Source organism: Monomorium pharaonis, chromosome 2, assembly GCF_013373865.1.
Source record: "Monomorium pharaonis isolate MP-MQ-018 chromosome 2, ASM1337386v2, whole genome shotgun sequence".
Classification (NCBI taxonomy): Eukaryota; Metazoa; Arthropoda; class Insecta; order Hymenoptera; family Formicidae; genus Monomorium; species Monomorium pharaonis.
Genome location: NC_050468.1, coordinates 24,656,000 through 24,669,736, shown reverse-complemented (window position 1 = coordinate 24,669,736; position 13,737 = coordinate 24,656,000). Strand labels below are relative to the sequence as shown.

Below are 13,737 nucleotides of genomic sequence, written 5' to 3'. Positions count from 1 at the left end.
CGAAACCTTCCCGTGGAAGGTGGAAAAGTGGCGGCGATGGCGCGTGACGGGTCGCGCTCTCCTGGGACGAGGCGCCGGGAGCGCAAGGCTGACGGGGGCGCGTGACTCTCCCTCGGGAGACGCGCGTACGGAACGTAGGTACACGCGTACGGGGGTGATCCAGTTTCCAACGGTATCCGGGTTACGGAGTCGTGCAGCGGGGGTCAGTTGCGTTAGATACGGGAACGTGGCAGCCGGTTGGCCTGTATCGAGCGGCCTGATTTCGCGTCAGGACAACCCGGCCAACCTGATTTCAACTTCGCCGGCCCCACTTGGCGACCCAATTCCCCGCTTTACGTTACGGGAACGCTCGAAGGACTCGGCCCCGTTGCCATGTCCTTGTGCTAGAAATCCCTTTTCTCCCGTAGGATATATCTGGGAATCGCCGTTTCGCCCGACACTCGTCGCGGAACCGAATTCCAGATTTTCACGTTGTCGAATTCAAGAAGAATATGCAACAAATCGGCAGAATTTTCCACTTTTTCTTCATCTTTCATTGCTCTTTCTTTAAAGCTCGTATGGAATATCGTATGAAGCTATTATCATTGACCTCGGAAATAAACAATTTTCCAGAAACTAGTTACTGATGTGATAATAAAGAGCTCAATGTCAATGTAGAACGACTGTAATCTTTGAAATGAAGCGCTGTTAAAGTTGAATGTAAATTACAAGCATCTACAGTGTACGAAATTGTCCTGCTGCAAATGACATTTTTATAAAACGACTCTACTGGACGTTTTAACTACATATGTTTCGTACAATTCCGTTTTGCAATCGACGCATCTCTCCTCAAAAACTGATAAAAAGATCTTTACCCTCTTGTTAATTCAAGCGAGATCTACTTTAAAGAGTTTATCATATCGAGAAAACATACTTTAGTGCAAGAGCTAGGCGAGAGATACTTGTGTTATTGTAAACGTATTGGAGAGTATTCCCTTGTCCCTAAGTAGACTCACTTAGCGGCAAACAAGAGATCGCTTTATCCGCCCTGGTGGTCCCTCGTAAGAAAAGTTTCCCCGGACAAGGTCTTCGCATCCTTCACACCACTATGCATACAACGTGCACACGCTACGACGCTACTACAACATATGTTGGTGCACGTGTAACGGTTTCATTGTCCCAGATTTGCCATCCAGACTAGACAGCAACCTACCCCTTGACCGAGCGTCGCGTGGGGAAAGGACCGAGACCTGTCCCAGAGAGAAAATTTCCTTCTTTTTCCCTCCGTTTCCTTTTTTCCTCCCGCTCCCTCCCCCTCTACTCCTTTCTCCTCGTGCTCTCCTTTGTCGTCTTTTTTATCGACTGCCTCTCCTACTTCAACAAGTAGCGTCGTGATCGCGCAAATGCAAAGGCGCCCCGCGCACACGGTGACACGAAGCGGAGGGAACGAGAACGAGCGGGATGAAAACGAAGCGCGTACCCCTCCTCCCCTCCGTGTACCTGACCCATTTATCCGGTGCGCCGGTAGGTACGTAGCTGTATCGATCGACCTAGATCCGCGGCCCCCCAGTCTGGCACGACCTACAGTTTGTTTGGCCACCTTAACCGCCCACCGCCGCATATCACCGCCGCCTCGACACCCTCGGAACATCCCGTCGCAAGCAAGACGTCGTGAGACGGCGTCGGGCGACATCATCTATTCACAAATTTCCTAGCTGCGCGAGGGAGGCGAACAGTGACGTTTGGCAAACCGGAAGCGTGTCGTGCGTCCACCTGTCTCCGGTCGATGGGTGACGTCACGACGCGATAGCGAAACGGTGAAATATGAATGAGGGTGCGGCATGGAAACGGCGTGTAACGCCGATAAGACCGGCTCTACACCTTGCTACTTACACGCCTCGGAATGATCTACGGGGTATGTACGTGTATGCGATATGTGTGTCCCGCGTGTGCGCGCATGTGTGTACCGCTATGCCGGTAACCGTCACACGGTGTTCTCAGTTTTAGGATTTGTTAGCAAACCTTTTTTTTTTAGCCTTTTAGAAAGAGAAGAGAGGGGATATATAATCACGGTATACATAATTCGCTCGTATAATCTGCATTTTCTCTCGCTTCGCACGAGGCCGCTACATGTTCAAAATGACATCTGCATATCGCGCGCTGTGTAGGTCAAGATCGCGCGCGCGCTGATGCCGGCGTATTTTGTCGCGCGGGACCTTGGCGAGTGTGTGTCTAGGTTGCGGACGGTTACGGACAATTCTCTAATGTCTTTCTATCTTCGGTCTCGCGTACCTCTTGGTACGAGGTTCGGTTGCCCACGGTGAACGTCGTTGGTCTAGGTCAGGTTCTCAATATGGGAATGATTTAGCGCGTTTTGGTCCGAGCAGCTTAAATGTTCGTACGTGTGCCCGACTCGATTAGCGCGCGAAACCTCTCCCGTCTAGCAAAATGCTTCCTCTGTCCGCGTCTTGACACCTTGATGATTATTGTGGGTCATGGAACAAATAGCTTAACTCGACTTAGCACAAAGTATACAACGTACGAAGCCATACATGACTCATGGATTTCTTGTTTCTCCTTCAGAAACATTTTCAGGCAGTTATGTGCGTTCGACAGACAGTTTAGTACATTGAATAAAGTAATAATCATTATTTTTTCAGCATTTTATAAATTATTAACGTTAAATTAATATCGCATTTCACTGTTAGTCCAAAACGGAATGAGGTTATTATTTCGACACACGAAGGAAAACCCAAGATTCTTAAGGATAAATATTCATTTGTAAAAAATATTCTTTTATTATTGTTATTGCGATGATTATTTGATTTCAAGGAGAGTATCCTTATATGTATATTCGGTTTCTTTACTTCCGCGTTTTTCAGTTACTATCATGGCCAGCACGAGAAAGGCAGTCTCACGGATTCCAGGAGAATTCCGCGGCACTAACCAACCGAAATAACGACCACCCAATTCGATCTTGATTCGCAAGAACCAGCTGGATCAAGCTGATTGGAGTCAATTAACGCGTTAACGTGCCGCGGGCGGGATGTATGTGGAGCGGGACGCGAGAGAACGAAAGTAGGGAATGGCCGAGTTTTGAGTTGAAAGCGGGAGTGGTAGGTTTTGTCCCGGCGGTGGGTGGCTCGTGACCGGGGTGGGTGGCACGCGGGGGTTGCTAGGTGTCGGGAAGGGGAGGGGGGGACGAGCAGCGCTCGCCGTCGCATACGCGGAGCGTGGTAGTGCACCTGACCTATATAGCGCGGCCGCGTAGGTATTGATCGACCTAATTCCTGACACCGCAAGTCGGCGGGGCCTCCGCCTTCTCGCCGGTGCGCGGAGAGCTGCCGTCCGAAAATTACGTAAGCTAACCCACTGACTCACTGCGCTCGTTGACGTGTCACGGAGATGGGAGTTATTCGGTCGGTGAAGTTATATTTTGGATTATTCACATCCCGTATCTATTCGCGTCGTTCGCGGCTATCGTCCTCCTCCCCATCTTCGCGTCCCCATGCACGCGTTTTGCTCTTTATCGATGCACGAGAGAGAGAGAGAGAGAGAGAGAAAGAGAGAGAAAGCGAGCGAGTAACGTGTGCAAACTGGCTAAAAATGTCATGTCCTCCGCGAGGGAGAAAGAAAAAGCGAGTTTCGGATCACCCACGCAAACGTAGAACGATTATTACGGGGCGGTTTAGTCTCCCCCGTTCGTCGTCAAGCTTGATTGTTTTTCGTTACGGAGTAGCGGGCTGAAGCGAGGCAATTGCGGGCGAAAGTAGCCGAAAAAGTACAAAAATCACCCGGCACGTTGATTATCGTTTCGCGGAGAATGCACGGAATTACGTCACGGGAGAGGAAAGAGTGCGCTACTACATTGCTCAATTTGCCGGCATCAATTATCGCAAACCCGCACGCGCAGGTACTCACGTTGCACCATGTGGCGTGCACAGTTGCGTGTGAAAGGTAGAAAGAATAAACGGTGCCTTTCGACGACGTAACGGAGAAATACCCTGGCGCAAGTCACTTACGTGAACCGAGTTTTCTAACTCCCTAGGCCATCGTTTAGAACAAACTCCGCAAAGAACCGGCTCTCTTTTATATAAAAATGCCGTGACATAATTTACGTATACATTAACAACGTATCTTGCTTATATACATTATTTACTTTGCAAAAAATATTCGCATCAATCGGGACATGCACCACTGCACCTTTCCGCGAACGTCCAGGCAGAATTTTAATGTCGTTGAGAATCACAAAAAAGGATCGCCTGAACCGTTACGATTTGTCTAACGTTCGTACAATCGCCCGATTAATCTAACGGCGGGTTAAAACCTTGGACGCGATACAAGGTCTCGCTAAACGGTAGCCCGGGTTCGCGCGCACGCTTTCGTCGCCGATACCATCGCCGCGCTTCGAAAGGCATTCGATTTCTCTTCGACGACCTTTCCTTTCACGTGGGGCAGGTCGTGCCAGGGCCAGGTGTGTGCACGCTCCACCAAAAAGCACCAGCATTTTTCTACCTGCGAACAACTGCCGTCTGGCTGCCGGATATTATACAAATCCCGACGTATGTCCTTTGCGAGAGGATCCTCGGGTCAAGGACCGACCATACTAAACGAAAAGTCAGGGAGGGGGCATTAACCTTCGAGTTCGTCGCCCCTGTCGGGCTGTGATCTTTTCATCCTTTTCGGAGAAACGGGCATAAGAAGGAAGGGAGACGGCAAGAAAATTTCGTCTCAAATGATGGGGATCGCAGGTCGCAGACTCCGGACAGCTCGCTGCATAAGAGTAGGCGGAACGAGAAACTTCATTGTTTTTCAATCGCGTAATCTTATAAGCGGATCTCGCGACGACGATTTCATCCCAAGGTTTGAATTCTATTTAAATGTGAAAACAATTGAAGCGACGATATAAAACGCGTAACATTATCGTAACGGCACGGAATATCTCATCCATTCATTCATAAATATGAAATTACAATGTATCAAAGTATTTAAATTATGCGTAAATCTCGCAGTTTTATTTATATTTTATCTACTTAGAAATCTCGTTCCAATCATACGGTGCTTTGCGCCGCATTGATTTAAGTCTTTCGAAATAACAACGCAAAGATCAAGATTAGAGAATTGTGATGTTCACATATATTCATGATATTTAACCGATGTAGCACAATTGTACGATTGGAGTAGGATTTTCAAGCAGGAAATTGCAATCACGAAGGCATTGTTGCGTTGCATGGTGTTCTTTTTTTTTTTTTTCACTAAAATATCCGTCGGCTATTCCTCGCCGCGGCGCCCCTACAGCGAATATTCACTGACATTCAACGGGGGTGAGGCGTAAAGCGTTCTGGGGAGTTGCGTGCCGTATAAAGGTGAGAGACAGGTGCCCGGCGAGGGTGCATTCACGGTCTAACGATCCGCAAACGGACGCTCCTTCGTTCTTGCTTTATACGTCACGCGGATGCTCGGCTTTTTTATCTTTAGCATCGAATACGTCCCGATCTTCGGGGACACACGTGGCTGTACGTATAAAATTTATATTTTACGTGGGGGGAAATGTGCAGAGACCTGTACCGGTGTCGTCCTGTATCTATCGGTATTAGACGAGAGGAAAAAGCCTGACATGAAGAAAGGGTATTCTCATAACCTCGCATACCAAAAGGTCTTGTCGGCACGTTGCAGCTGACAATGACCTTCGGTATATGTCGGATTACTAGAATGCCTTTGACATATAAAGCGCTTGGCGGCAAAATGCATAATCGTCCGGTGAATAATTTTTTAATATTTGTAATTTTATTGCACTACCTTTTGATTGCACTTTTATTTCTCTTTTTTACCTTGATATTTTTGTATTACTTATAAAAAATTAATCTCGACTAAATTGTAACGGATAAAAATTATCCTCACGCTATTTCGAATCTTCGATTCAAAGAAGGGATTTTGAAAAGTGGTTTACGATACGAAATAAAAAAAAAAAAAAACGCTACCTCGATTGAATTCACGAGGATCACTTGTGGGAGTCGGAGGGATAGGACTGGGATAAGAACGGCGGGTCGAGATCTAGAAAATTTATGTTTCATATTATATCGTACAAGAAAAAAAATATTTAAACGAAACAAGGGATATATTCGATCGGTAATCGAATCGAGCATACGGACAATTTTTCGCTTCCTCTTCGAGAACTTCGAGGCAACGTCTCACGAGTTACGCGCGCCAAATTGCAATATCACGGACACTACGCGGAAATTAAAAATTCAAAACACAACACGGAACGCTTGAATAATTTTCACGGGGGAAGCCCCGCGAAATTTGCATAATCGAGGCAGGAGTAAGAGTCGCGTCACTCCGTAAATTGTATTTTGCTTTTAAACGACGTTTAAAGGGACAATCCCGCTTGCCTCGGCACAAGTTTATTGTCAATCGGCGGCAGTTACTTTCGACCTTATCTGCTGCCCGGAACATAAAAGCATATAGCCAGATAAGCGACAGTAATAGGGAAAGAAGAGGGAAAACTTACGCCATCACGTGTGGCACGTCGATAGAGTGGGAGGACGCCCGCTTACGATCGCCGGCCATATCGGCAAGCCTGGCGAAATCCGTGTCCTGATCGGCTAGTCGTGCGCTCTTACGTGACTCGAGCAGCCTGATCTCGTCTATGCGTTTGGTTAGGCTCATAGTACCCTGTAACAAAGAAAGAAGACAAACACATCAGCATCTCCTTGGTTCGAATAGTTTTTTCACCCGAAAGCGACTTCGCCATGTCGCGCGTGACTTTTCGAAACTCGGCAAAAATGAACGCGCGATAATAAGGAGGCGGTAAAGTGTACGTAAAAGTATAATATTCATAGATGTATATCGTGATGCATATCAAAATTACACGCACGTATTCTCCTTTATTTCTCTTTCGTGCCGGCGCACGTTGGCTTGTTAAATGAAACTTAACAGTAGTAATGAGCAAATTACTTTCTACAGAAGCATCGCGAAGAAATTTCGCACCGTTTTCAATGGAACAAAGAGCTCGGTGTATACAGGCGCAAGGATCACAATGCGAGGCCGCAGGATTTCTAAGTGGTTCTCCTCCGACGTGTGAAACCCCCCCCCCTCCCCCGCACGAAGCACGCGGAGCTTATGCTCCAGCGCGCCGGCGAGCATTTTCGATGTAATAAGTGCCACTTTTTTCTGCTCTCGCGTGCCACCTCTCTTTATCTGAAAGCTCACGGTAAACGCATCCGAGAGAGGATTTTCGAGGCTCTTGGCTTCCCAAAGACAGGCGTTCCACGCGTAACGTATATACACCGCGGAGAAAGTGCGAAATTTTGAGCGTATCCCGGAACTTTCCCCTCGTGATTGGTAAGGCTAATTGCGAACGATCGTCTGCTTCCTCGTGATCGGCCGGGTCGGAAATGCGACTCGCCGTCCTCCCTGGGCGCGTCGCGACTGTCGTCGGCTCGCCGATCGCGCCGATCGCGCGCGCGTAATCCGACGTTATCCTCCGTCCTTCCGTCCCCGACGTAACGCCGTTGCGAAATACACGTGTTACCCTCAAATTGCCGTTTATTATTTCTGCCGGCGCGGTAAAGCTGCGGAACAGATACGTCATGCAAACGCCGTGAAAGTCACGTCCGTTCGTCGGACGGCTCTCGTGGACGCGCGCACGCAGGATTCGTGCGGGAAACGAAAAAAAAAGAAAGAACGAAAGAAAAAGAAAAGGCACACGCGGACACGACAGCCTTCTGGTAATTTTGCTGAACGCGGTATGCGCGGTATGCGGCCGCATGCTATTGCGAGTTCCGGCTCCGGGTGTTTACGAGGAAGAAGACCCGTTGCTCGCGCCGCACGTTCGGCGGTTCTTACGTGTGCATGACATATACGGGGTGTTCGCAAACTGGAGCACGCGAAATGAAACGCTCGAGGCGGAGGGGACTTTCTCGCCGGTCGACTCTCTCGTTACTCAACCGGCGAATTTTCGCGTCTGCAAAATCAGAGCGCGACCGTCTGCCGGGAATAATGCCTCTTACAAAACAAACGCGGACGCTAATTAGCGTAAACCGCGCACGTTTATTTAGCACGTGGCGTTATTGGTGTTAAGCAACTGTTTTCACGCCTATTTTCGTTCTCGATTACGAGTATATCTCCTCCGGCGTTTTAAATATATGACGGCGGGCACGTTTACGACACGGTGGTGTCGCGTTTGTAACACAAATATAACCGACTGTTTATGTCCACCTTCGCGCACGCTCGACGACGAGGTACACTCGATGGAAATATTCGCGTATAAAAAAAAAACGACCCGTTTGCGAAAAGTATTGATGACAAGTGCCTTTTTTTCGCGTCGTTGAATTAAATACGATTCGATCAAAGTCGTAAGCGGACGAAATAAAATGCGTTTCCAATGCCGAAGAGATATAAACTTCGATCGGATAATAGATTATTCCTTAATATATGTATTCCATTTAATTAGAGGACATTTTCATCGGAGCGTAATGTCACGTCGCGCTTTACGCGTGCGAAATCTTTGCAAATACAAAAATACGAAATATTTTTTTAAAACGTTGATAATAATCGTGTCGATGCGCCACATCTCAAATAATATTCCAAGATTATGTTATCATGGGGTAATTTTCGGGGTTCATTTATTTTTCGCAATAAATTTTCTTTAATATTTCGGGATGGCAAGTTATATATCTTAGTTGAATCGATAATATTGCATATCTAGTTTTATTCTAAGTGGATGTAATGAGTTGAAAGTTCAAAAGTAATTCGCAGTTTGAATGAACTAGAGAATGTATAAGTCACATAATAAGCATTAAGATCTACTTTGATCGTTTATTCGTCTACCTCTACTTAAATTGCGAAGTAGAAAAGTTTAAAACAAACTAAACCCTTTCAGTGCCAGAAAAAGATCACTTTCTGAATGTTAAGTAACAATTTCGATGTAAAGTATAATTATTTCTAATAACGTTTAACGCAAAATCAAAAGTAAAAAATCCGGAAAACTTTATGCATGAAATCCCGACGTCCGATTTTTCGGGGGTTAATAATTAAATAGATTTAAATAGATTAAACTAATTAATAATTAAGTAAATTAAATCCGAATATCATGCGTTTACTTTGCTCCAGATCTTTCAAATCGTTTCAATGTTGCAACCGCAATTATAATTTCTCGCGCGTGAATAAAAAAAAAAAAAAAAAACATCGAGGAATCTCGTCCGCGTTACCGCGGCCGCAGAAGTCACGTTTTGCCAATCTGCGTGTGTCTCGTTATTATTTAAAAAAAAAAAAGCCAGTCCGAGACAGTTCCGTGTCGCGATATCGAATTGGGACGCACCGTGAGCGGTGCGTGTCACACGCGCGTGTACAAAACACACGGCTCCGGGCTTCGCGAAACGAAGCTAACGACGGACGTGGGGCGGGTTGTTAACCCGCGCCCGCAACGTCGTCATTATATTCGCATTATCGTATACAGGGTATATCCGTCCGCGTGCGTACAGAATCCGCAGTTTTATCGCCGCGATCGACGGTCGCCGGCCCTCGCCTCGATACCACGCAATTTTCATGCGTGCCGAATACATCTGCACTCGAAAAGTATCGATGGCTACAGTCGGGGCTGTTAACGTCACCGAGAGTCACGCTGTGATATTTTCGCGAATATCAAACACGATATCCAAATATATTCGGGCGCGTATACCCGATGGATTGAAATTTGTGCAGGTCCACATGTAGAGGTTGGCTTTATATGTCGACAACATTTTGAAAATATTAAATTATTTTTGATAAAAACCGCGATTTAAATGTCTCACCTTGTTTTTTTCGAACAGATAGATTATGCTAATTAATAAAGCAGATTGTAAACCTCTGCGTTATCGTTGCCGTTTGAAAAGTATTAAAAATATCTGTTTTTATTATTATTTTTACAAATATTACTGCTGTAATTAACAATACCTTAATATAAACGTATTAAGTAATAGTTTGTATTGTTTCGAAAAAAATAAATGAAAAAGCCGTTGCGTGAACAAGAGAAATTTGTGGAAGATTAATACGTAGCCTCCAGTGTTCGAGGGAGACTCGAAAGCGATGCTATCTATGCCATTGTGAGTTGCCGTTTTTTTTTTTCAAAGAATTCTGACCGATAATTTCGACGAAATTGGTCTCAATCGGTCTCGATGATTCCCAGCAGCCATCTTGCTCGACTTCTTAGCTGCGATCATCTTAGAAGCAAGAGACATGAAATGGTACATCGTAGGAATTTATCCGATACACACTCACGTGTGCTGATTTATCTGAGATAATTTAGAAATTCCTCTCCGATCGAATAGCAAGCGTGACGATTTTCAAATATCTCCGAAAGAAAAATCTCCACGCAGCAAAAAGTACGCTCTTTTACACAAGAATTAATTCACATATAGCGTTATAGAAAATAGCGTTAACCTAAGCATAAAACAAAAATATATATAAAATATGTAATATATATAAAAGCTTGTGTTAGTTTGATGTTATTATTTTATGCGTATGTATATATAATATATATGATATAATATATTATATATTTTTTTTCACTTTTCTTTCAATTTGTTTTCCACATTAAAAAAAATGGCAATAAGCTGGCAATAATAATCAAGCTTTGGTGAAATAATTCCGATTAAATGTTTGGTTAATATACCAAATATTTAGTATCCGTTCAACGATATAATTGTTAAATATTAGGTTATATTTGCCGAACAGTTAATTAAAATGATTTCGCTAAAGCTTGATTATTGTTATTGTTACAACTTTTTTTTCAATGCGCGCGAGTCGATTTCTATATATAAGTTTCTTTCGAATAAATACTCGAAACAAAAATTCTACACACGTTGACCGTTAAAAATCTGCTGTCCTGCACAATTTACGTAAACCTGTCCGAAGGAAATGTGGGGCAAATGCATTGTCAAATGAAAAATCACGAGGCATTTTTTCCTTTCGAATCTTATCGTCGACATCGTTACTATGTTAATTTTATTTTAATAACCGCACCGAAATATATTATTAAAAGGTACTTTAATTTTCTACCATCACGCGTTCTTTACATCAAAACCGCTTTCTTTACATCACCAGGAAACATCGATTTCGGTATAACCCCTTAATTTTGTTATCCGATTCGCACGTTCGAGGTAACGTATTTATGACGTGTGATTTATATATGCGAATGTAATAGGCACGTTCGCCGTGCATATACTCGTAGTATAACTCCATTACTTAATTACTTCTTCGAACTAGCGGGTAAATACACACGGCTTGGGATTCCCTGACGGCTTTAATCCCTACGTCGAAATATCCATCACACGCCGTCTGTGACACATACTAATTTGGCGCAATCAAGATTGCGTTCTGCGATTAATTAACCACCATAAGTCTCGCTTCCCGTTCACTTTCCCGCGATACACAGAGGTGCGGATAGGCTCAAGTAGCGTAACGAGCGCGCGCGCAGCATGATACGCACACAAGTTGTCAAATTTAATTAACGGTAGTGCCGGTAGACGAATCCGCGTATCGGCAGCGAAATTCCGCGCGTCTTTAACGCGCGCGCGCGCAAGAGAAAGAGAGAGAGAGAGAGAGAGAGAGATTGGTTGTGGCGTTTGAAAAGCTTTACGCGAGGAGAAGAAAGGGATTCAATTAACCCCGATAGCCGCGATGTCACAGCGCGTACGTGAATCCCGACGGAACGAGCTAGAAATCACGCACGAGTGGATTCGGCGGCATGCAAATGCAGCGCCGCGATAAAATGCCAGCCCGCGCCCCCTCCGGACTCCCCCTCCCCCTCAAACGCGGCGCGGCGTTTTGCATCGCCTGGCGAAGAGGTGCCCGCGTCGAATAAGTAAGCCTTTGCAGTTATACAGCAATATCGACGATCCGCGCCGGACGGTGAAAAGCGAGAGGCCTCTTCGTTTCGGGGCCGGCGGCGCGTGTTGTAATCGGCACTCCGCGTTCCGCAGTCATCAGCTGTTAGAATATATGCAGCTGTCAGATTATTCGACGTTATTCGACACGCGCGGCTTATCTGCCCCCACGTGGACGTTCGCAACGTTCGCGCTACGCGAAATTGTAGAAGCCCAACCCCCCCCCCCCTCTCCTCCCGCGAACGGCCAGCGGTTCTTTGCCCGACTTTTCAGCGGGCTTTTCGCACCTCCGGAAGCTGAATTCGATACTGTTTTTGATCAAGCAAGCGCGAAGATCCGGAGTGGCGGGGCAAATAATGTAATGAAGAACGAATCTCTTTTGTAATCGTATATTCGCACTTCGCACCCGGGACACTCGTGTTTACCACGGGGGTATATCTACGATCTGTCCTTCCCGTGTTACAATATTAACACGGCTAATGCGTTATATCCCATCTAATAAGACACCCTCGCAACGCGTGCAATCGTATATCGCGTCGCGCAGAGAGACTTGGGGCACGAGGAAAATCGTAGCGCTCGAAAGAGCCCGGGAGCGGCTCCTTCCCCGAACGGGGTTCGCCGCCGGAGGAGTCCCGTTTTTTTTTTTTCCGGTTGAACCAGCTCAACCTCCGCACCGGCCGGACTCAAAGGTCAGGGGACAGAGGGAAAGTTACAAAGGTCGTCCGTCCGACGGACGTGCCACGCGATGAGCGGCGGCGACACAACAGGTGAAGGTGTATGGAAAAGCCAGAGCACGCGACGAGGTGGAAGCGAAGGAAGTCCGCTCGCGCGAGCCGCGCTCCTCCACGCTCGCTGACGTTGCGAGAGCCACGTGCTCCCGCGCGCGCTCCGAGCACTTTCACCGGCCACTTTCGAATTTCTTTCCCCCGTCCGTCTCCCTCTCCTCCCCCGCGCGATATCGCGGCCCATAAACGCCCATATCATCCCGAGAGGCCGTGCAACCGCGCCGCGCGAGTCGTCGACCTCTCTCGCCTCACCTTCTTCGTCTAAACTCCGTGCGTCCGGCGCCACCCAAGGCAGAGACGCCGACTGATAAACACACACACACACACACACACACACACGTGCGTTAGATGACGACGTCGTCGTCCGTTCGCGGGGAGGTAGGGGGGAGGGGGGAGGGGCGGAGGATTTCGAATCGCGAGAGATCAGCTGGCTCAGCGTTGCGTCAGCCTCTTCGAACCGGAGATCGAGATTACGGACGTATATACACGTGAAACGTTACGACGATTCGTTGAAACGTATCTCGCGCTCTCTGATTCACGTGCGTTCCCGTCGCGCGCGGGAGACGCGGAAGGATCATTCCCGGCATGCTCACGGCATTTCGAAATCCGAAACCAGGCGGGTTCTTAATCCCCCCGCTGCTAATGGCACCGCCAGCTTCCGATAGCATTCCACGTGGCCGTTCTCGGGGCTCTCGAGTGCTTTCTCCGCGAGCGATTTTTTTTTTTTTTCCCTTTTGCACGAGCTCGCACGTACGCGTTAGCGAGAGTGCATCCGTACGAAGCGGCTCTTCTTTCCGCGCGTAGCGTGACGGCGAAGTCGAAAGTGTCGAGCGTACGTCAGGTAAAAGGCGTAAACGCGCGCGCCGCCGCGGCGAAATTCAGCTCGCGGCCGTCGCGCGAGTCGCGACAATTAGGACGCCGGCACGAGGAGGAGAGGCGTTTCGCCGCGAGGAGGATTGCTTTCGTTCGGCCGACAGAGAGAGAAAGAGAGAGAGAGTCAGAGAGAGAGACAGTTGGAGATGCCACAGCTCGATGTGAGGAGGGGAAGAGGGGGAGTTGCGAAACGCAACGCCGGTTAGGTGAAAGTGCATTTTGCTTCATTTCAC

The 13,737-nt window shown here is 47.1% G+C and overlaps 1 protein-coding gene across 2 annotated transcripts in view; it reads right to left on the bottom strand.

The window, feature by feature from the left end:
• The window catches only part of LOC105832485 (zinc finger protein 395), an 81,352-nt gene that overhangs the window by 34,895 nt on the left and 32,720 nt on the right, over positions 1-13,737 (bottom strand). For both annotated transcript variants that reach the window (XM_012673469.2, XM_036283172.1), the window contains exon 2: positions 6,491-6,654. In XM_012673469.2, coding sequence (XP_012528923.1) covers positions 6,491-6,654 — 164 coding nt within the window. The remainder of the gene's footprint in view (positions 1-6,490; positions 6,655-13,737) is intronic.